The following is a 24856-nucleotide window of genomic DNA, read 5'->3' on the forward strand; positions in this document are numbered from 1 at the left end:
AAAAGGTTCAGCACAGGGTGGGCACAGGGATCCCAGCCAGATTTCACCCCACAGGTCACAACAAGCAGCCTCAGGCTAAGAATGGGGACAGTGGTGAGGAACACAGGGCTCACACTTTGCTGCTGTGTTGGATTTACACAATAATTCAGATGCAGTTGTGGAGGAGAGGGAAAAAATGCTTGACTGGGAATTGCCCCCCAGTGATGGCATCAAACAGGATTGTGATTTGTGGCGTTTATTAAATGTCTCCATTGAGTTGCTTGCCCCCAAAGCAATGGTACTTTGGTCTTCCAAAATGCTGCTGAGAGAAGGAACCTGGCTGGGAAGACACTGATGTGTCAATAAAGGACATTTCCAGCATTTCCTGTATTTAATGTGTGATTTGCAAACTACCTTGTATTTTCTCATAGAATCACAGAAATTATTTGGTGGGAAGGGACCTTAAAAACATTTCTGGGTCCAGGGTCCTGCTGCTCTGCTGTGACTTCAAAGAGCTCCCTGGAGTCCCCAGTGCTTGAGGAGGAGGTGGCAGGAATGGCTAGGAGATGACCCAGCCCAGCACATCTCCCAAAACACAGGACCCAGCCCCAAAATTCCTGATTCCCTGCACCCAGCAAGGCCAGGGATTTTCAGCGTGGGATTTTCCTGCTCAAATGAGCAGGGATCCCTCTGGCCTGCTTTGCCAGGAGCTCTTTCCCATGACACTTTAATCCCACTGGGACAGGAGCAAGCAGCACCAGGAGGTTTCACTGCACCCACCCAGGGCTCACACAACCCCTTCCACTCAACAGCATGAAGAAAAGAAATTCCTCACATCAACATTCTGCCAGGAACAGATGAGCTCCCCTGGGCTGGCATTGACACTGGAGAACCCCTGGGCTGTCACTGTCACTGCAGCATGAGGCCAGTCCCTCATCCCTCCCCGCAAAGACTGAGCTGAGGTTCCCCAGCTCCCCTGGAGAACCTGCAGAGCACAGGGCGCCTTGCAGTCCTGTCTTTGTCATGTGTCTCATGGATGAATGGATGATGGATGGATGGATGGATGGATGGATGGATGGATGGATGATGGATGGATGGATGGATGCTCAACAACACCTGCCCCAGTTCCATCAGCCCAGCTGCCAGGCTGCACAAGCTGTCACACCCACACATGTGGCACAGCCAAAGGAGCATTGTTGGTTTTGCTGCTCCAGGAAAGGTGCCACTGTCGTGTCCTGGCTGAGGTTTGGCTCATCAGAGTCACATTTCCTCAAGGCAAAACCACCTGAGCTGAGCCCAGCTGGGTGGGCAGGAATGGGCATTCCCAGTTATCCCCTGCACAGGGGGTGTGAAAAGGAGAACTACAGGTACAACATCACTGTGACTGTGGAGGAATGGGGTGAATCAAAGGGATTTCCCAGGGGTGCTCCCTGAAAGGCCGAAATGAGCATTCTTAAAAAACAACTGGTATTTATTGACTGACAAGAACACAGCAATGAAGACACTTGTGCAACATTAGACAACACATTATAATCAAAATGAATATATAAAAATTAACACAAGGTACAAGCAGGACTGAAATTAAACCCCATAGCAACTTAAACCCCATAGCACCACTTTCTTTCTAGAGGAAACACAAGAAATATAAATAACACCCACACTTTTTGTCACACAAGTTGAACATCTTGAGGTAGACAGAATTTTTCTTTCCCTAAAGCACAGAATTTTTTTTTCCAAGTGACATATTTATTATTTGGCTGAAATTGGCCTCCAGGTCTGACACGAGGTGCAGAGTGACACTTGAAGGAGAGCCTGTGGGATGGATGGATGGATGGATGGATGGATGGATGGATGGATGGATGACGGATGGATGATGGATGCAGGATGGATAGATGGATGGATGGATGGATGGATGGATGGATGGATGGATGGATGGATGGATGATGGATGGATGATGGATGCAGGATGGATAGATGGATGGATGGATGGATGGATGGATGGATGGATGATGGATGGGTGGATGGATGGATGGATGGATGGATGGATGGATGGATGGATGGATGATGGATGGATGATGGATGCAGGATGGATAGATGGATGGATGGATGGATGGATGGATGGATGGATGGATGGATGATGGATGGATGGATGGATGGATGGATGGATGGATGGGTGGATGGATGGATGGATGGATGGTTGGTTGCAGGAATGCAACACACCAGGAGGTGTAATAAAATTTGGATTAGGAAGTCCACTGAAGGACAGGGACTAACCTGTGTGAGCCGTGTAGCCCCTGTGTGTGCAGTGAGGACCCTGGTTTGGAGCTATGGCCGTTCTCAGGTTATTTGGATTTTCAGTGCAGAGGAAAAAATTCAGTCCAAACCAAAGCACTCCCAGCAAACCTGTGCAGCTCAGACTTTTACCATCAGTAGTCAATGAGGTACATTTGCACTTGGAAAAGGGTTTTTTTATAGGCAGGGTATGAGGTTTCAGCTTTGCTGGTGAGAAGATTTCTTTGTCAAGACCTAATGCAATCCCCTTGTCATTTCAGTCATTTACACATATAACCAAATCCACAGGATTTGCAGTACATTGTAAGGTGTGTGGCACAACTAAAAAGTCCAAATGGACTTCCAGATCTTCACAGCCCAGATCTCCAGGAGGTGGCAGAAGAGCTTCGCTCAAGATGATGCTTGGTCTTGGTTCAGAGCAAAATACAATTCAAGCCTAAGAATATTGAGGGCCAAATACACTCAAGTTTTTCTCCCTGCTCCCGCTGCTGTCAGTTGAATTAAATAACATTTGGAATATCAACCCAACAAAACAGCTCTGGACACTGAATGAAATAAAACCTCAAAGCCACCAAAATATCTGTCCCAAGCAAACTTTGTCCCTCCCTTATCCATGGCACCATCTCTAAAGAACTCAGTGCTGAAGGACACCTAAAGGATTGACATCAGTGTTGCCTCAAACTAAAACTATGCTCAAGTCTTTTCCCAATCCTCAAATTGGGCATTTGTAATTGTTTATTTCTTTCCCATCAGTGTTCATCATTTGGTTTCCTGCCCTTGAGGCTGGGCTGCCTGGCAGGGGTTTGACAGGAGTGTCAGGTGGGGCTGAAGGTGGCTCTGAGTTAACCAGAGCAAAGCTGGGGGACATCAGATGTCCTTGTCCAGATCTGGTTTAACAGTGAACAGCCCAAATTCACTCTAGCCCAGTTCCAAACACCCCACTGAGCCCAAACCCACCCTGGGGTACCAGAGAATGAACCATCTCTTCCTCAGATCTTCTCCAGCAGCTCTAAGCCACACAGGACAAAGAATTTCCAAAAGTCCCCTTTGGTACATGAAGAAACCTAATTTTCCCTGAAATTTGGTTTTGCCCAGTTCTTATTCAGCAATTCCTGTGCAGCTCTGATAAGAGAAAGAAGACAGAGTGGTGTCTCCTCCACTTGCTTCCCAAGGAATGGGATCCAGCTCTTTCCACTGAGCCACAGTCCCTGTTTAAATGGGAATGATCCATGTAATGATCCCAAAGGACCCTCCCAAATTGGGGTATTTCCTCCCTCTCTGGTGCTGGACAAGGCTGGAGGTCAGTGGGGCAGAAGGTTGGGGATCAATAGTTCAGCCAGAGCAAGTTCCCTGCTCACTTCACCCAGAATGCCAATTTTAGCTTATTTGGAAGCTTTTTCATTGAGTGCTCAAAACTGAGACTCGTGGGAAGATTTCAACTCCAAAAGGATTAAAAGCAACATATAAATAATGGTTCTGCTCTTGGGTATTTAGGAGGTAAAAAAAAGTTAGGCTAATTAAGCCTATTTGCAGTATTATGTCTGTCATAAACTCTTTAATTCAGTTCAAGTCAACTTGAGCCAGAAAAGGGATAAAAAGGAATAAGCCCTTTAAAAGACCTGTAGCTGGTGAGAGGGAAGTGGCCTCCAAACAGCCAGTTAATGGCTTGATCTGCTCTGAGACTGCTCTGTGCCAACACTGGAGGGAGCAGAAGTCAAAAACAGTTGTAAAAACCAAAAGGGCAACAAAGTCAAGGCAAAGAGAATGTGAGAACACGCTCCTCACTGCAGGGAATTGCTCAAAGCAGCTGTAAAGAGTGGCTGAGCTGCCCCACTCCTGCAGATCCACACAGGCAGATCCCACACCTCTGAGGAGAACTCCATCCTATTGGAATTCAGCCCAATTCCACCTATGGATGAACCCATCTTGCTACCCACACCAGCATCTTCACCCCTTAGACTGCCAGTGAATTTGGATTTGAGTTTTAGGATTCCCATGTTCTTTGCAGCACCAGCCCATCTGCACTCTGGCTGGTTTTTTAGAAGCATCTCAACCCAAGGCTGGAGCATCTCAATGATGAGGTTGGAGCATCTCAACGCCGAGGCTGGAGCATCTTAAAGCCAAGGTTTGGGCATCTCAACAGCAAGGTTGGAGCATCTCAACACCGAGGTTGGAGCATCTCAACGCTGAGGTTGGAGCATCTCAACGCCAAGGTTTAGGCATCTCAACACTGAGGTTGGAGCATCTCAACGCTGAGGTTGGAGCATCTCAACCCAAGGCTGGAACATCTCAAAGCTGAGGCTGCAACATCTCAACACCGAGGTTGGAGGAGCACAGCACTCATTTGGTGCTCACCTCTGCCCTCACCCCGCAGCAGAGAGTCATGTCCCCGTCCCCCTGCTGCTCCCCTGAACTCGCCTCGCCCCTCGGGGCTGTCCCTACTGCTTGCAGCTGTAGACCACCTCCTCCTGCATGCACTGCTGGCACTCCACATAGCAGCACCACTGCACCTGGCAGTGGCACGAGAAGGTGACCAGGCGGCTCTGGGTGTTGTAGCCCCGGCCGCAGCACATGCTGTCGCAGTTTCCCTCACGCGAGCAGGTCCTGCCCGCAGTGCCCAGGGAATATTTGCTGGGCTTGCAGAAGCTGGGCGAGTCCTCCACGTACACCAGGTCAGTGGGGCGCGGCAGGGTGGGCTGCTTGCCCGAGTGGCCATGTCTGTGTGGCCCTGCCAGCTCCGAGTGTCCCACGGCGTCGTTGGTGGTGCTGAAGACCTTGACGGCGTCATCGTAGCGCAGCTTCAGGAGCCGCCCAATCTCGTGGAAAGGGGAGAGCTGCTTCCAGCACGTCCGCACCGCGCACGAGCCCGACACACCGTGGCACTTGCAGGTGGTTTTGAGGCCGTTCTTCACCGCCTGGTGAGGAAGAAGAGTGGTGGTTATTACCTGCTAGGGCCTAGTTCTGGTAGAGGCAGCAGCTCAGATCGCAGCTGCAAGCACTTCGGTTTTATTGGCATTGTTTCTAGGCTATGGAGGAGAAAATGTTAATAATAGTTTTAAAAATACAAAACAAAAAAAACAAGCAAACAAAAAAAACCAACCCAAAAAACCCAGAAAAACCCCCACCAAAACAAACAAAAACCAAAACTAAAAAAAAAACCAAACTAAAAAAACCAAAGTAAAACAAAACAAACCCTCCCCACCCAAAAATACTAACATAAAAAAAAGGAACCCAAAACAACAAAAAAAAAAAAACACACCAAAGCAGAGGAAAAGCTACAGAATTGACAGGAGAGCCAGAGAGTGGATAGCCTGAGGATAACCAGCTGAACACCAAATAAGTTCTTATTAACTCTATTTGGCACAGTAGCAGTAGTCAATCATAAAACTGCTTATCTCCAACATGGTGGATTCCTTTAGGTGTATTCAAATGAAGACAGTGGTCTAATTAAACAATCAATTTGACTCAGTAAATGGAAGACAATGACAAATCAGTAGCCCGCAACCTACAGTTCAAAATATTCAATCTGATGATCTCCCTGTGACTGGACTCGCTCCATAGCAAGTCACCAACAGAATCATAATTGATCCCAAGAGTTTCAGTCTTTAATCAGCTTTGCATATGCCACCAGCTCTAAGCTCCAGCTGTTCTCAGAATCCCCTGTGGCCCTGGCATAACCCCAGCTATGGAGTTTCACAGCTGTCACCGTGCTGTGTCTCCCTGTCACCCACCCTGGGACCACTGGAGGACACAGGATGCTCCTCTTCCACTCAACATGCATCTCCTCACACAAGAGCTCAGAAGACTTCCCAGGGACTCAGCACCACAAGGCCCAAGACACACAGGTGAGCAGGTCTGTTTTGTGAGCAGGGCAGTGAAAATCCCTTTTACACACAGGATGGGTTGGAAGAAAAGTCCCAAACTTCATCCCAAGCCAGCCAAGGCGCAGCTCCTACCTTGATGCCCACATTGGTGTTGTGGATGTCCACCTTGGCCCGCAGGTCTTTGCCGATCCTCTTCTGGCCCAGGAACTTCTTCAGGAACTTGGTGCTGTACTTGAGGTTGTCCCCGCAGACGCCCCACTGCCAGGCCTTGCGGTTCTCCAGGCCCGGGGAGTCGTCGCAGGTGCAGCGCTCCATGCGTCCCGCGCTGCACGCCCGCGCCAGCGAGTGCGTCAGCGCCGCTGAGGACACGGCGTACAGGAAGGCTGTCTCCTTAAAACCTGCAGGGGGACAAGGGTTGCTGGTTGTGGTAAATAGGTATGATTCATGCTGACAAAATTGACAAAGGTAATCAATATTCATACAGTAATTAATATTTGGAAATAATAAAAGATTTGGAAGGTGAAACGCTGTAGCAGACCCCATGGAGGTTACCAGAGCACCATGGAGGATTGAGATTTAACAGCAGGAACTGCTGAGTCATGAGGAGACAGCAAAATAAGCTCCTGTCTCCTAGCTTAGCTCTGTAACCTCATAGGTCACTTTTCGCCAACCCTTACTATTGGACAAGTTTGGATTCCCCTATACCCTATAAAAAGGGGCTGGTTCAGCCTATTTGACAGAAGAGCTGTCACTGAAACCCTTCGCAGACTCCCCAGTAAACCATCGCTGTGGAACCGCCAGGACCTCTCCGTCTCCTCTCTCGCATCTACTTCTGCCTCAGCCAAAGACGCCCTAGCAAGCAAGCAAAGAGCTGAAATCCTAAGAGAGCTGAGAATCACCAAAGAGCTGAGAATCACTAAGCTTGCTAAGGGCAGCCTGTGGCAGCTGCGAGCTGACTGGGTATTCGGGCACTCTGTCTCCCAGAGGGACTGAGGTATCCGGACTATCCTGCATCGCTCGGTGATAAGGCCAAGATAAGGGACTTATCATATAATGCCAAGAAAGATCAGACAGGAATAGGAATATTGATGCCCATGAGCTTCACAGAAGTTTCAGAAACTCTGATTGACACAAACCTGAACCAAATGCCAAAATATTTTTATTTATTTATATTTACCTCCTCTCTTTTTCAGCCCTGGGGGAAAATCTTAATATTTCCTCTAGAGTTCATTTGCACGGAAAAAACACTATTAAAGGGAAATTGTTTAGCAAGTCTAAAATTTAGGAATTAGTGCAAGGAAGAGAGAGACAGGTGACTGATCAATACTTCTGAGTGCAGGAATGGATAAGATCAGCAAAAATAGAAAAAAATTGGTTTATGGAAGATAGAGCACTTATACATTGCATGGAAGAAAACATAATGAAGCAAACAAATATTCCACATGGAAAAATTCCAAATTTCCTTCCACATCAGAAGGAAAATCTGTTTTCCCCAGTAATGGAAGAGAGAGAGACAACCACAGAGACTTGACCTAGACTTGGAAACGACTTCTAAATTCACCAAGTCCAACCTCAAATCTCCCCATCATTCTGTTCCCTCAGGGAATTCCCATCCTGCTGTAACAGTGGATCAGAACACTGAGAGCTGAAATCTGAGTGATCTCCACCAAAACCATGACCAAGAGAGCAGGACAAAGAGTTCTCCTGATGGTTGCCAGCAAGAAAGATGAAAAATGTGGCTAATCATGAACATAATGAAGAGTTTTCATTAGCAACTTCAACAGACTTCTGAGGAGCTCTTTGGAATTGCAGAATTTTAGATAAAGATCTACCTACAGCACGGATATGAGGGGACAGGTGGGGAAATATGGAGGAGACAAGGAGATCAACCAACAAACCATTTCCTGCCTCAACATTTTGGTTGCCATAACCACTGGGGCAATAATTTGCAATTAATCTCTCTGGTTGATGATCCTCTACAAAATTTCTCAGGGTACTCTAAAGATAATGAAAGAATGTCACCAAATCCACCAAAGGTTTTGTAAAAGTTGGAATGGGACGTGACCAATGCAGGCTGTGGATGGCAGCATGATGCTCACACATTTTCCAACTGTGCCTGACCCTCTCCAAAGGAGCTAAGAGAGGATAACTGATCCTTGAGATCCTAAATCTGCTGAATCATTCCAAATGCTTACCAGATTCCCAACACACTCTCTGACATCCCAGAGGTGAGGAGAACATTCCAGGGGCCCTTTCCCATGCCATGAGGAGCCAGCAGGCCCCACAGCCCCTGCTAAATCTGACTCTGTGGATGACCACACTGCTCCTTGCTATTTCAGATGCTTTGGTTTCCCCATGTTTTCCTGGCCAGTTTTCAGCCCACTGGAAATCAGAGGCCACTGCTGTGGTCAGGCCACTGCAGACAGTAGCAACTGCAGATACCCAGCAGACTTTGAAATGTCTCCTTTCTCCTTCAAACAAAGCTTCAACATCACCAGGCTTGTCTGAAAAGTCTAAGATGATTCCCTCCACTCTGCCATGAGGAATCAATCACCATTTAATCGTTAATTCACAAAACTAATGAGGGAAGTAAAAGCTGTCCTTCAGCAGAGCAGCTGCTGGAGATGGATTTTCAGGAGGACACAGCACAAATGGCAGCAATCAACTCCAAGGAGCACAATCTGGGAGCTGCTCCATGTGTCCTGCTATCTCTCCTCCCACAGTGACAGCAGAGCTCCTGTCACTCCAGGCAGTGGAGCCTGGAGCCAATTCTGGGCTCTCAGAGCTTGGATTTGGGGTGGGTCACTGCCCTGACCCCACTGAGTTCTTGTCAGGGACAGAATGGAACGGAAACTCTCAGTGCAAGGGGAACATCTGGGTGCAGATGTCTCTGCTGGGCAGTTTGGCTGCCAACATCCAGCACAGAGATGGATTTCAGGAGGCTGCAGCAAAGCAGCTCCCTCTGGTAGGACCTCCCATGTGTCCAAGCCTTGCCCTGAGCTCTCCAGCAGGATTTCTTTGCTCTGCAGCCTATAAATACAGAAGGACTTTGCTGCAATTCATTGTTGTGCGCTGTGGTGTGCTCCAGACCACAGGGAAAATTTGTAATGGGAGGAGTTTTGCTGTGGGGTGACACTGACAGAGGAAAGATGCTTAGGGTCAGAGTTTTCAATGCTGTAATGAAGGAATTTGAGTGTTTCAGAGCAGGTGGAGGAGGCATCTCTCTGAAAACAACAGCAAAACTAAAAAAAAGATATAGAAATATAGAAAGATTTAGGATGGAAGGACTTTTGAGAACAACCTCCAGCTCCAAGCAGGGCTGGCTCCAATGCTAGCTGCTCAGGGCTTTTTTTGCTCAGAAGAATTTTTTTTCTCCAGATCTCCCATCATGGAAATTCTGTGTCTGTGAGTCACCACTGCTCTGGATTCCTCAGGACAACAGTGAAACCACTGCTGGAAGGTCAGAGTCCAACCAGCAGGAGGCAAAGGAGGGGATTAAGGGATGGAAGGATTGCAGAGCTCTCATTTCTCAAGAATAATTTTGTGAGTGGCTGGCTCTGACCTCTTTGCTAAAGGTATTTATTTCCCATATCACTGAGTTGTTTGAGATGAAATCCTGCTTCACCTGACTCCCAGCACACCCAGAACACCAGAAGGGCATCACTGCTTTCCATGTTTTTATAAAGACACCAACTGCCCCTGTGTAATAAGGTGGCTTGAAATAATTTAATTATTTCCATGCATCTTTAAAGGAGTGGAGAAGGAATGCAGGAGGATTTTCTATGGATCACTGAGGAGTAAGAGGTGGCATAAGTGCTACAGAAGTGTTGCAGACAATGAAAAAGGAATTTCCCAGTTGTACCCAGAGAACTATCAAGAGCAACAAATGGTGCAGACTGGTAAAACAAATCTGGCATTTCAAGAGCCAGAAAACCCTTGGCTTATTTTCTGTTTGTTTGCTTATTTTCTGTTTGTTTGGTTTTTGGCATCTCTAGAAGCAGGAAAAGCACTGATGATCCAGATCAGTCACAGAAGTTTTTCAGTTGGGATTGCAAATTGAATGTGGCTTCTCACCTGGCCCATCTCACTGGGAAGGACCTTTTCCACTCTCTTGTACTCTTAAGAGCATTTAAGACTGCTAAAAATCTGTGTTTTTCTTCATGGTTTCCCCAGGAGCATGGAGATATCAAATGATTTAAAAATTTCTAAAATGCCTCACCACTTACCTGGGTGACAGGGGAGAGTTGCATGACCAACAATTTCCAAGAAAGTTCCAACAAATGTCACAAACAGATCAAAAGTGGCAGCTGAAAGCCATGCTCATGTTCTTTATGAAAGAAACAAACCCCTTTGCAAGCTAAAGGAAAAATGAGAACTAATAATTGCACCCAGCTAAGTGTCCTGTCACACAGGGGCTGCACACAGCATACTTGGCTGTATTAAATCATCATTTGATCCTTAAGATTGTGTAATAAAAGTTTTCAAACACTTATCCCCATCTGCCAAAACAGGTTTGAAATTACAGGTGATATTTTATTTTGTCAGTCAGGAGCCCATGGAAATGTTAAGGCATGCCACTGCCAGATAATTAAATGTTTTCCAGCTATTTGAAGACCAGGATTATTCAATTGTCATTTTCAAGTTCTTTGAGGTTGATGAAGGTGCAGATGTGAGACAGACACTCAAAATTATCATGAACAGCTCCTTCCACTGCTTGCTAAAAGATTCTTGCAATGAAGAAAATCTGATCTTGTATGTGCTGACTTAATAAAATATTAAGTTGATATTTAATGTAATAAAAATTGATATTTTTAAATAGAAACATTAAAAAGTTTCGATCCCAATGTTAATTAAAATTAGCATTGATTTTCATTAAAATTAATATGGGCTTCTTCAGGTCCTTTTTAAAAAACATTAAGTTGCTAAATATTATCAAAGGAAGAAACTCAATAAATCTGAAGGCTGAAGCTTAGTAAGTTCTAATAGAAGTTATTGAAGGGCTGAAGCTCTGTAACAGGCTTTGGTTGGATCAGGACAGGTCTGGCAAACCCTATATGCATTCTCTGGGAATTTTTATTAAGAAATAATTTCAGTGTCCATCTTCATTGTGTTTTTCTCAAGAATTGGAAGGATTTATTATGTTCCCTTCTACCTCAAATTCAGACTTACAGGAAAATTTCTTCATCTAAAGCATTTTGGGGAACAAAAACCCAGCGCGTCTTCTGTCCACTCTGCCCAAATTTCTCCACATTTATGGGAAAAAGTCTTAGGAGAGATTTGTCAACATGCACTGAGATGTCTGCATGCAGATAGTAAACAGGTTTAAATTTTGTCTTTGAGAATAACAGGGGTTTACATACATGAATATCCAAGGCACTAAAGGGATTTTTTTCTTTAACTGACCCTGTGGTAGAAGAGGCTTTACAGTGACTTCTGTGAGCCAGAGAGAAGGTTGAGAAGAGGATCCATGTTTACCCCTGAAAGAATTTCCTACCATGGTCAGTGACCAAGAAAGAAAGGAGAAATAAGAGAAACCTGCAACTGCCTGTTCCAATGAAAACTTTGAGTAAAGTGGGTAAAGTGTAAACCTATGAGTTTTGTAAGAATGTATAAAAAGCATGTAGTTTGCAAAAACGTCTTGAAGCCTTCTGAAAATGGTGTGTGGCTTTGTGCTGTCTCCATCTCTACCACGACATTGTGTGAGATTTAATTTGGGACACTCCAGAGTTTCCCTGGACACCAGTGGTGGAAGAGGTTTTACAGCAATTTCTGTGAGCCAGAGGATCCATGTTTACCCCTGAAATAACTTCCTACCAAGCTCCTTGACATAGAAACCAAGAAGGGAAGAAGGATAAATAAGAGAAACTTCAACTGCCTATTCCGATAAGCGCTTTGTCTGAGTAAAGTGTAAATTTATGAGCTTTGCAAGAACATATACAAAGCATGCAGCTTGCAAAAACAGTTTGAATAGTTATGAGCTTTCTAAGAATGGAGTGTGGCTTTTTGTTGTCTCCTTCTCTACCATGACATCATGTCAGATTTAATTTGGGACACCCCAAGTGCTGCAGCCAGAGTTTCCCTGCACACCAACTGTGGAAAGGGTTTTACAGTGACTTCTGTGAGCCAGAGAGGAGTTTGAGAAGAGGATCCATGTTTACCTTTCCTACCAAGGTCGTTGACCAAGAAAGAAAGAAGGATAAATAAGAGAAACCTGCAACTGCCTATTCCAATAAGTGCTTTGTTTGAGTAAAGTGCAAACTTACGAGTTTTCTAAGAATGTATAAAAAGCATGCATGCCATAATAAAAACAATTTGAATGAAGCCTTCTGAAAATGGAGCATGTGGCTTTCTGTTGCCTCCATCTCTACCACGACATTGTGTCAGACCTAATTTGTGACACCTCGGGTGCCGCAGCCAGGGTTTCCCTGCACACCAACTACCTTGTACCTCTCTTGAGCAGGCTGGGCCGTCCCTCCAGGCTGCAGTTCCAGCGCTCGCTGCGGAACTGGAACTGGCACTCGAGGACGCCCAGGCGGATGGCGTCGCGCAGCGTCTCCGCCAGCCCCGGCTCCCTCCGGCACAGCCGCCTCTGCTTGCGGGACAGCTGCAGCAGCTCGCACTGCTTCACGTGGCCCTGGCCTGGGCCAGAGCCCCCCGGGGCACCCAGGGATGGGAACTGGGTCAGGGCTTCCTTCCCGGTCAGCCTGGAGGGAGAGAAATGGGAGAGGAGGTGAGTTAGGGAGGACATGGCTGGGAGTGATGGGCTAGAACAGAGACTGGGCAGAGCTAAAGAATAAAGCAGGGATTTATTAAAACACCTCAATAAATCCACCTTGGGCAGCACAAGAGCCCAGCCAGGGCTGTACCCAAGATGAACCAAAATGGTCACAAAATGAACCCAAGATGAACCCAAATGGTCACAAAATGCTCCACTCATCACAGGGTCTCTCACTTTTATCAATTCTGCTCCATTTGCATATTGGAGTTAATTGTCCAATGAACTCCAGCCTATGAAGTCCTGTTTCTGTCATATTTTATGAAAATTCCCTTTGCCAGAATTTTTCTCCTGAGAAGCTGAGAAACTTCAGAAAATAATTAAATATTATATTATATTATATTATATTACATTAGTTATATTTATAGCTATTTATATTAATTATTAATAATTATCTGATTGCTTAAAATGTAGTCTAGAGGTTGCTTACCAGCAGGTGCATCTTTGATTGGCTCCATGTGAATTGTTTTTAATTAATGCAAATCACAGCCAGCTGTGTCAGACTCTCTGAGTCTGTCCCAGGTTTTTATTATTCATTCTTGTCTAGCTTTCTGATGTCTTCTTTCTTTTTCTTTAGTATAGTTTTAGTACATCAATATAATATAATATAATGTAATGTAATATAATATAATATAATATAATATAATATAATATAATATAATATAATATAATATAATATAATATAATATATCAACCTTCTAAAAACTTGGAGTTAGGGCAATGTCAGCAGGAAATAATTATATAAATTACATCAATAATTCCATCGCTGTGTTGGAGGCTCCCAGGATCAGGAGCCTCACAGTCAGAGCACAGACACAGCTCCCAAAACTCATCTCTCACCCAAATTTCAGCTTATACAAGCAGCAAAGGAATTAAAGGAGGTGCCCAAAGCCATGCAGGTGGCACAGCTGGGAGCAGAAACCACTCTCAGAGCCAGGACAGACCCAGAAACAGCCCAGAAATTGCTTTGCAGGCTCCCATCACAACTGCATTTCATCAGGGCAGAGCCAACACAGGATCTGATGGAGATCAGAGCATGCTAACATTTGTACAAGATTAAATATAAAATATGCAGATATTTTCAGTCAGGCAAACTGCATGGTTTTGGATGATTTAGAGTTTACTATCTACAGATCGTACAGCAAAGAAAGTGAACTCTTTGAATTAATGCACACCTGCTTGCAATCTGAAAGAACAATAAGGATCTCCAACTTTATTTCTCTCTCCTTTTCTAAGCCCTTTGCTAAATTCATCTATTTCCTTTAATCTCCTTCCAGCCACATTCCAGCTTCTTAAGAGACTTTTAATGAGAGCCTGTTCCTGTGCAGTGCCCGACGTCCTCTGGATCTGAAAGGTCTTAAAAACCAGTAAAAAATATGCCTTTCCTACCTCTCCCAAGCAAGGAAAAATCAAAGCAGCTCACAACAGGATTCCATATCTGATTTCAGGGGCCTTTCATGTTCCACAGGGATATCTGCACCCCTGCAAGGAGATTTCAGGAAGGGCTGAGAGAATGTGGGGCAGGACAGATGGAACCAAGAGCTGTGCAGGGCACAGAGGTGCCCAGCTCTGTCAAAAAACAGAGTTTTCATCCTTTCATAAGCAGCACAATTTAATGCTCCCATCTGTCCCTTTGCACCCCCACTGCCTGCAATAGAGGTGGCAGAAATCCCCAGAGCACCCAAACTATAAATCTCCCTCATCAATATTGAGATTTAACAGTTGATATCAAAGCTCTTTGCTTTCCTCCCTCAGAGTTGTCATCTCAGCCTCTCAGGTGTCTCTATGCCTGTTCTCCTCCAGGTTTGCCATCAAATTTCTGCTCCTCACAATGAGAAAAAGCTGGAATTAAAACCTCAGATGGGTTCACATGATGCTGTGAGTCAGAATCCTTTTGAGATGGATTGTTTGCTGCAAGCCCTCCCTGGGAGCAGTAACTGATGATGTGTCCAGGTCCAGACTAATTTTTTAAAAGAGATATCTCCTGAAATTCCACAGAGAACAGGAATATAAAATTCCTGCAATCAGAAGAGCTGCCAGTTTGGGAGGAGAGCAGTAACCAGGGCAGGGCTCTCCACCCTCAGCTTCTCTGGGCATCCTTGGTTGGACTCCTTCCATGAAGGAAAATGAAATATTTCCATGTGGATCCTAATTCCAGGCCAGTTCCTGTTGGGGTGTTTGTTGCCAATCCCTCAATTTCTGGGACTAAGGCTCCCCTGTTGGGGGAGACCCTCCTGGGGTGGTTCTGTGTCAGGAAAGAGAGACACACACTGGATTTTTTCAGTCTTCAGGTTCTTGTTTATTATTATCTTATCTAAAGTTTTGCTGTCCACACCAGGTTCAGCACGCTGGAAAAGCACCACAAAAATGGGCAACAATCTCTTGTTCCAAGGTCTTTTAAAGCTAAATTATCCAATTAAGAGCTGAGACCTGGATTATTTTCCCTTTTAACTCAATAACTGATCCCTGGAAGAACACAATGTGGATTTTTCCACCCAATTACAAAATGCCACCCAAACCCATGAAGAAGAAGGAAGAAGAAGAAACCCAGGATGACACCCTGTGCCCTCCATCTTGCTCCCATTCACAACACACTAAAAATCCCAAAACCTCAATTTCTCACCAGGTGATATACCTACACTACTCTCTATAATGTATTTCACACTTTTGTGGATTCCAGTCTATGTTTTTTACCCTCTAACAGCCCCAGAAAATCCTTCCAGCAGGGAATGAGCAAAAATTGTGCAGGAATTTCAGGGTGAAATCTAAAGAAATCTGCCCATGGAGCAGGGGCCAGCCTGGCCCATGGGTGGGACATGTCCCAGCCTGTTCCTCAGGAGAAGGCTTTGATCAGCTTTGGTGCTTCCACCTTCCCACCAAACCTCCTGCCTGGGGTGGGTCTGCTCTGGGTTCTGCCCTGGGAGAAGCTCTTTGCCCTCCAGCACATCCCAAATGCCTTTTCACCTTGTGGAACATGAACAAGGAGACAACAGGAGGTTTTTAGAGCTTTTAATGAGGTCTGGAGGCATTCCCAGCACCTCAGGAGCTGAACATCCTGAGAGGAAAAGCACAAAAAGCAGGGAATGCTTTAGAGGAGGGTGGGGGAGGATTCAAGCAAAGGTGGAAGCAAAACCAGCTCAAAAGGAATCAGGAGGTGAGGACAGTGCACACTCCTGGATTCCTGCATCCAGACAGCCCAACACAACCCCAGCAACAGCCAGGCCATGTTCCACACACATCTTTTCTCTCCCTCTCCTCAAAGCAGGGTTTAATTTCCCCCCTGTGACCTAGCACCAGGATCTGCTCAAGCACAGACCCCAGTGAGCCAAAGCTGCAGGCACTGGGGATGGGCTCAGAGCTAAAAAATTTGTCCTAAAAACATAATACAAAAATTGCTTCCCATTGCCAGAGGGATGGATGAGATACTGGGAAGGAATTCTTCTTTGGGAGGGTGGGCAGGCCCTGGCACAGAGTGCCCAGAGGAGCTGGGGCTGCTCCTGGATCCCTGGAATTGTCCCCTGGACAGGGCTTGGAGCCGCTTGGGACAGTGAAAGATGTCCCTGCCATGGGCACTTTAAAGGTCTCTTCTAACCCAGCCCATTCTGGGTTTCTCTGGATTTCTCCATTGCAATGCTGCGTTCACTCTGGCAAAGATTTGTTTTGTGTATTTAAAGGTGAATTCCATTTTTGCTGCACCATCCCACACACTTCATGCTTCACCTTTGCCATGGTAGAATCAAACTTGGCATTTCCCTCACCCTTTGAACCAGCAATGCTTCACCTTTGCCGCAACCCCAGCAGAAAGGGCTCAGCTCCTGTCTCTGCATGTTGCCACCCAAAAGCCTCCTTCATTTGTCCTTAAATCTTTGCAGGTTTTCTCCATTTAGTGTTTGGAAAGCCAATATTTGACCCATGTGCCTCAGTCTCTCCTTTTTGGCTAAACACAGAAGCAGATCACTGAGCCAGGGTCTCCTCCAGTTCAGTAAAAATTTAGGTGTGAGATTGGTTTTCTTCCAAAAAGCCACATCAAACATTCACTTCTAAAACATTCAAATCTATCAGCTCAATTTTCTATCTGAAATCACCCATGTATCACACTGCTTATCACCACCAAACTCACTGAGTTCTTAGATTTGGGGTTCTCCTTTTGATTTTCAGATGAAGAGGTGGGAATACACAGGTTACAACTCCCCCTCAAGTTAAAAAACCCACATTGAAAATTGACCCTACAGCCTCAGATCCTGAGCTGTGCACAATAAAGAGGCAGCACACACAGATTTCATGTGCTTGTACCAAATAAAATTTTAAAAAGCATATTTTAAATTTAAAAAAAATTAAAAATTAAAAAATTAAATTAAAAAAATTAAAAGCACATTTAAAATAAAATAAAAAAATTAAAAATTAAATTAAAAAATATTTTAAAAGCACATTTAAAACCAAATAAAGCCCCCAATTCTGTGTGCCTGTACACACAGAAATCTGCTTCTACCAAATAAATCAGTGGCACAGAGCAAAGGATCACCCAGGCTGCTTGAGCAGTGGTCAGTGATAGCTCTGTGCTGTTATCTGCACAAATTCATTCATTTCCCTGTGCCTGGAAAGCCAAACTCTCCCTGCAGCCCAAGTGTGGACTCTGATTGCGATGGCATGAATTAAAACATCTGTATTGTCTCACATGGCCTTCACATGGGGCTGAAAATGGAATAAAAGTTTTTAAATTCTGGGTCAGAAAATGGATTAATCCAACACTTCAAGGAGTGAATGAGTGCTGACACTGACTGAGAAAGGGGAGCCCCCTCCAGCAGATGCCTCCATGTGAATTAGTCTGAATGATACAATTAAGAAATTTAAAATCCAGATAATTTTATGCAGCAGAAACCCTTCCTGAGGAGCAGCTTACACAGAAAACAAGGCAAAAAACCCCCAGAACACTGCATGGGGAATTCTCACCTCTTCATCTGAAAATCAAAAGAAGAACCCCAAAGCTAAGAACTCAGTGAGTTTGGTGGTGATGAGCAGTGTGATACATGGGTGCTTTCAGATAGAAAATTGAGCTGATAGACTTGAATGTTTTACAAGTGAATGTTTGATGTGGCTTTTTGGGAGAAAAACCAATTGACCCAGCCTGTTACAAACCCATCTCTGCCTTTTTCCCAAGTAAATTAAAAGGTGTGGGGAGGACACAAACCCAGGGACCCCTGTGCCCCTGTGTCCCCATGTCCCCTGTGTCCCCGCCGGTCCCAGCGCTGTCCGGGGGATGCTCCGGGGGCGCTGCAGGTGCTCGGCTCGCCCGGGACCCCCTCGCAGCGACGGGGACGTATCCGAGCACCGGAGCCGTCGCTCGCCCTCCGCAGAGCATCGGCAGGAACAGGGCTGCCACGGCCCGCCTTTGTCACAAAGGACACCCCGAGCTGCTCCAGGACGCCCCGAGCTGCCCATGGTCACCTCGAACTCTCCACGGACACCCCGAGCTGCTCCAGGACGCCCCGAGCTGCCCATGGTCACCTCGAACTCTCCACGGACACCCCGAGCTGCTCCAGGACGCCCTGAGCTGCTCCAGCTCACCCCGAACTGTCCCAGGTGATCCCGAGCTGCCCCACGGACATCCCGAGCTGCTCCAGGTCACCTTGAGATGCTCCTGAACACCTCGAGCTGGCCATGGACACCCCGAGCTGCCCACAGACACCTCGACCTGCCCCAAGACACTCCAAGCTGTCCCAGGTCACCCTGAACTGTCCCAGGACACCCCAAGCTGTCCCAGGTCACCCTGAACTGTCCCAGGACACCCCGAGCTGCTCCATGAACACCCCGAGCTGTCCCAAAGGACACCCCAAACTGTCCCAGGTCACCCGGACCTGCCCCAGCTCACCCCAACTTGTCCCTGAACACTCCGACCTGCCCCGGTCACCCCGAGCAGCCCCAGGACACTTTGAGCTGCTCCTGAACATCCCGAGCTGCCCCACGGATATCCCGAACTGTCCCAAAGGACACCCCGAGCTGCCCCTGGATACCCCGAGCTGGCCATGAACACCCCGAACTGTCCCAAAGGACACCCTGAACTGCCCCAGCTCACCCCGAACAGGCACATGGAAATCCCAAACTGCCCCAGGTCACCCCAAGCTGTCCCAAAGGACACCCCGCGCTGCCCCAGGATACCTTGAACTGTCCCAGCTCACCCCGACCTGTCCCACGGACACCCCGAGCTGCCCCAGGACGTTCCGTCCCCCTCCCCGTGTCCCGGTGCCTCCCCGCGTTCCCCCGGTCGGTGCCCGCGGGCGGTGCTGACCCGAAGTAGGCGGCGGCGGGCGGCGGCGGCGGCAGGAGGAGGAGGAGGAGGAGGAGGAGGAGGAGGATGCGGCAGGGCTCGGCGGAGCGCATGGTGCGGGCGGTGCCGGTCCCCGCTCGCTGCCGGTCCCAGCTCGCTGCGGGCCGCCCGCCGCCGCGGCTCTTTAAGCGGGAGGCGGGGTTGGCCCCGTCCCGTCCCGTCCCACCGCCGCCGGGAACCCCCGGGGCTCCCTGGGGACCCGCCGCCCCCCCAGCGCTCGGGGACCCCGCGCCGGGTGCCTCCATCCCCTCCGGGTCCCTCCACCTCCTCGGGATCCCTCAATCTCCACCGGGTCCCTCCATTCCCCGGGAACCTTTCATTCCCATGGGATCCTTCCCCTCCCGGCAGGATCGCTCCATTCCCCCGCACCCCTCCATTCCCATGGGATCCATCCATCCCCCGGGTTCCCTCCATCCTCTGGGATCCCTGCTGGGTGCTTCTATCCCTTCGGGATCCCTCCATCCCTTCCGGGTCCCTCCATCGTCTCCGGGTCCCTCCATCCCCGAGGGATCCCTCCAACCCGTCCGGGTCCCTCCATCCCCATGAAATCCATCCATTCCCTCGGCATCCCTCCATTCCCGCCGGGTTCCCTCCATTCCCCTGGAATCCCTTCGCCCCCTCGGAATCCCTCCCTGGCGGGATCGCTCCACTCTCCCAGCATCACTCCATTCCCCCGGGATCCCTCCATCCCCACCGGGTCCCTCCATCCCCGTGAGATCCCTCCATCCCCGTGCAGTTCCTCAATCCCAGCGGGATCCCTTTATCCTCACTGGGTCTCTCCGTCTCCCCGGGATCCTTCCATCCCTTCAGGATCCCTCCATCCCCACCTGGTCCCTCAATGTCCGCGCAGTTCCACTAATCTGGCGGGATCGCTCCATCCCCTGCGGGTCCCTCCATCCCCCTGGGATCCCTCCAACCCCTCCACGTCCCTCCATCCCCACCGGGTCCCTCCAGCCCCGCGGGATCCCTCCATCCCCATGAAATCCATCCATTCTCTCGAGATCCCTCCATCTCTCCAGGATCCCTCCATGCCCCCGGGATCCCTCTATCCCTGTAGGATCCTTCCATCCCCATGGGATGACTGCATCCCCGTGGGATCCCTCCATTCTCCCAAGATCCCTCCATCCTCGCCGGGTCTCTCCATTCCCGTGGGATCCCTCCATCCACATGGAATCCCTCCATCCCCCGGATCCCTCCTTCCCCCGGGACTCGGCTCCAGGCTCCAGGATGGCCACAGTGCCCCACGGAACGACAGCCATGGGTGTGGCAGGGGAACCTCCCCTTTCCAAGTCTCAGCGCTGCCTTCGGGCACTTGTAAGGGCGGGGAAGAGGTGAAGAGGCACCTGCTGCACCCAGCAGCCCCCAGCACATCCCTCCTGTGCTCCACCTCGCTGCTCTGCTGCTCGTGGAGGTCAATCCCAACACGTCCCAGCTCCCACAGACACGTGTGACCAAACCTTGCTTTGCACAGGTGGCATCTCCTGGAAATGCTGGGGGCAAGGAGACCCTTTGGAGGGCTCCAGAGAAACCTCCCATGCCAAGACAGGCAGCTGTCAAATCTGGACAAGGGTGGCTGTGGGTTTGTCCAGCCATGTCCTGCAGACCCCCAAGGATCCCCACACCTCTAGGGGCACTCATCCTACAGATGCACAACCCTATATGGAAAGGGAGTTAAACCCAGCCTGATTCCCCCTGGGGAAGGGTTTAACACCCCTCAGGGGAAGGATTTAACACTCTGATTGATCCCTCCAGGGGAAAGGGGTTCAACACCCAGCCAATCCTGCCAGGGAAGGGTTTAACATCCAGCCCAATTCCTCCAGGGGAAGGGGGTTTAACATCCAACCTGATCCCCCAAGGGAAGGCTTTAACACTCAGACTGAACCCCCCAGGGGAAGGGTTTAACACCCAGCCTGATCCCTCCAGGGGAAGGGAGTTTAGCATCCAGCCAATCCCTCCAGGGAAGGGTTTAACATCCAGCCTGATCCATCCAGGGGAGTAGGTTTGACACCCAGCCTGATTCCCCCAAGGGAAGGGTTTAACAACCAGCCTGATCCCTCCAGGGGAAGAGGGTATAATATCCAGACAATCCCTCCAGGGGAAGGGGGTTTAATACCCAGCCTGATCTGCCCAGGGAAGGGTTTAATACCCAGACTGATCCCCCAGGGGAAGGGTTTAACACGCAGCCTGATTCCTCCAGGGGAGTGGGTTTAACATCCAGACTGATCCCCCCAGGGGAAGGTTTAGCACTCATCCTGATCCTCCAGGGGAAGGGTTTAACACCCAGCCTGATCCTCCCAAGTGCAATGACACAAACCTTCACAGAGGAACTCAGTAGCAAATTTCCAGACCCCCAAGAGTGGCCATTGGGATAAAGGTGCAATGCTGACCCTTGAAAATACCCCCCCAAAATGCCAGGACTGTGGAGCTGCAGGTGTGGAAGGGTCTGGACAGGCACATGAAACCAGTCAGGCAATGGGTGAGTGTAGGAAATGGATTTGTATTGTAATTAGGAAATAGTTGGCTTTGAATTGTGATGGCATTAATTATAACATCTGTATTGTCTCACTCTTCCCATGAGGCTGAAAATGGAATAAAAGTTTTTAAATGCCTCTCAGTTACCCCATCTCTAGACCAGAAAAATCCAACAGATGAGGAGGAGAGATGCTGCTCTCCAGTCTGCACCATCATTTTGTTCCCTTCCCTTTGAACAACAGTTCAAAAGTAATGCATCCTTCACTGAAATTAAACGTGATTAAAGAAAATTAAAGACATATTGCAAGATTTGATCAGCCTTGTCCACCATTTATGAGCATCCTTAAAATATGAGATCTGAGCAGACATCACCTATCTGAATAAGTTTGTTTCAAGTTAAAGGTTGTTTATTAAATATTATTTATGCACTGTTAAACTTCAGAAGGAGAAATATTAAACCTATTACATAAATAACCTATAAATATTATATTAAAAAATATAATATAGGCACCAAAATGGGCTGAGCATCCTTGAACCGTGTCCCTGCCTGGCTGGCAGAGATCACAAATATAAATTTGTGATTTTAGGAGAGGACTTGAGGTGAGCAGGGACAACATCAGCGGTCAGCATCTCACACCAATACTGCTACAGGAGGAAGAGGAAGCCCTGCACTCCTCCCCTGCTCTTTTCTGAGCTGTGCCCCTGGTCCTGGTGGCACAGGAGGTTGAGGTTTGGGAAGGGAAGGAGGGGAAGGTGCACGGCTGACTGTCACAAAAATCTGGTTTCACACAAGAGGTGAGATGGGAGTAGTAGATACCATGAAAAATGGGGCGAAGAAGGGCAATGTAACTGTGTCAGCCCTTTCAGAGTTCCCCAACACCCAGGACTGTCCCAGGACCCTCCTGACTGCCCATGAACTGCTCAGCTGCAGCCCCACCTCAACCTTGTTGCCCAAATGTTCAAGGAGCAGCAAAGTTCCATTTCTGTACCCCTCTGAAAAGGTTTTCTCCTCCCTGCTCTTGGCAGGGCTCATCAGGTTGGACACAGAGATTCGCTGATTTTGTCCCTCCTGTTCAGGGATATTTGCATAAAAAAACATTTTTTATGCTATTTTTCCAAAGAATCAAGAATGGTTTGTGTTGGAAGGAACCTTAGAGCCCACCTCACTCACCCCCCTGCCATGGCCAGGGACAGCTCCCACTATCCCAGAGTGCTCCAAGCCCTGTCCAGCCTGGCCTTGGGCACTTCCAGGGATGGGACATCCACATTTTCCAGCCAATTGTACAGGAATGGCTGGGAGAGGGAGCTGCTTTTGATAACGCTCTCATTTTTGACTCCTTGCTACCACAACCTTAGGAAGAGGACACAAGACCCCAGGCAAGACCCCAGAGAGGAGGAGGTGACAGGGAAGTGCCACCACCATCCAGCCCTCCCTCAGACTCTGTCTGAGACACAAGCTTTGTTATCATTCATTCCTTTCTATTCTTAGCTTAGCTAGGCTTCTGATGAAACCTTTTCTTCTATTCTTTTAGTATAGTTTTAATCATGAAATAATAAATCAAGCCTTCTGAAACATGGAGTCAACATTCTCATCTCTTCCCTCATCCGAAAACCCCTGTGAACACTGTCACAAGATCCCTCCTCCCTGCCCCACTGTGCTGCATCATCCTGCGGCAGTGGTGCTTGGTGCTGAGGAGGGAATCAACCCCCAGCTCATTGCAGGGAATGTTCTGGAACTCTGCAGCTTCACCATCTTCACTCAATGACCCTGTAACCTGCATGGTTTGGGGTTTTCCTCTGCTCATCCCAGGGGGAATTTCAAGGAGAAACAGCTGTTGCCCATGAGCAGCCTGATTTCATGGTGCTTTAATGGGGATCAGATCAGGGGTGCTGGGGAATAGGGAAAAGGGTGGAGAGTCACAGCAGCAAGATCAGAGCAAGATCAGAGATCTGGAGAAGGAGCTCCAGGGTTGGGATCCCTCAGTTTGGATGAGAGACAACAAACGCAGGAACAGAACTCATCCAGACCTCTCTGACAGAGAATGGACAGGAACTTACAATTATTATCACATCGAGTTAAGCCATTAAATGGCATTTAAAATAGCTTATTTAAAATAAAATAAGCCCCCCCATACATTGGATGCTGTCCCTCACGTAACCAGGACATTGTCACCAGGAGCTCTGGGACTGCAGGTGACACCAAGCCAAATGTTCACATGCAGTTTAAGGAGAAACCATGTAGATTTATGGAAGGAAAAATCCCTCACTGTTACTAAAGCCATCAACACTACCTTGGGCTGGGGAAGTCCCTAAGCTGCAAATTCCTGCTGTCTGGGGAATTTTTCAGGAGAAGTCTCGTTTACGTGCACATTCTGTTCCTGTGATTTTCCCAAGGAATCTGCTTTTGCACAGTATTGCTGCTGGGCAGGAGCCAAATTTCAAAATCCAAACAGAAAATCGGGGAAATTGTGAAACAGATCAAAAGAAAAAATCAAATTACAAAGGTGGCGGAAAATGAAAGCGGGTGGACATGTTATGGATAGGAAAAATGCAACCCTGGGGAAGATGAAAGGCAGAAGGGAACATGATGAGACTCCTTGGGAAAAGCCCAGTGCTCCCTGACAGCATGCAAGGAGCTGGCGGGGATTTCCTGGTGAGCTTTGGAGCAGGTCAGGGTTGGAGCCACAGTTCCCAGAGGGGTGGGAAGTGCCCCATGTTCCTCTTTGTGCCATGGAGAGCAGCTCAGCCAGGGCAGGAGAAACTGCTACCACAGCAGGGTCCAACCTGCACTCAGTCACAAATGGAAATCCTGGATTTCCAGTTCCTTTTGGCAGGATATTTTGGTCTCAGGACATTTTGTGGTGAGTCATGGTGGTGTCACTTGTCCTGATGAAAGGGACAATGGCCTGTGTTGGGTGGAGAGGCTGCAGCCTGGCAGAGAGGCATGAGCCCCTCTGTCCCCAGCATGGGGCTGGAACCTGATGACCTTCAAGGCTTCCTTCAGCCCAAACCATTCCCTGATCCTGTGATGAGAACCCAAAATGAGGAGGAAGCGAAGCTGCATCTCTCAGTTGTGATCAGACAAGGGTTTAAACTAAAAGAGCACATTCAGATTAGATATAAAGAAAAAAAGAAGGGTGGGGAGGCCCTGGCACAGGGTGCCCAGAGAAGCTGTGGCTGTCCCTGGATC

The 24856-nt window shown here is 48.0% G+C and overlaps 1 protein-coding gene across 1 annotated transcript; it reads right to left on the reverse strand.

The window, feature by feature from the left end:
• Positions 1-4708: 4708 nt before the first annotated feature.
• WNT9B (Wnt family member 9B) lies at positions 4709-19247 on the reverse strand. The gene is made up of 4 exons (XM_054281546.1): positions 19156-19247; positions 12542-12798; positions 6227-6492; positions 4709-5185 (listed from the first exon to the last, which is right to left on the reverse strand). Exons 1-4 carry the CDS (start codon positions 19245-19247, stop codon positions 4709-4711), a joined length of 1092 nt encoding a protein of 363 aa, XP_054137521.1.
• Positions 19248-24856: the final 5609 nt, after the last annotated feature.

The sequence above is a fragment of the Melozone crissalis genome, unplaced genomic scaffold, assembly GCF_028551555.1.
Source record: "Melozone crissalis strain CALT ecotype California unplaced genomic scaffold, PUWL_Pcris_2 ptg000032l_1, whole genome shotgun sequence".
NCBI classification, from domain to species: domain Eukaryota; kingdom Metazoa; phylum Chordata; class Aves; order Passeriformes; family Passerellidae; genus Melozone; species Melozone crissalis.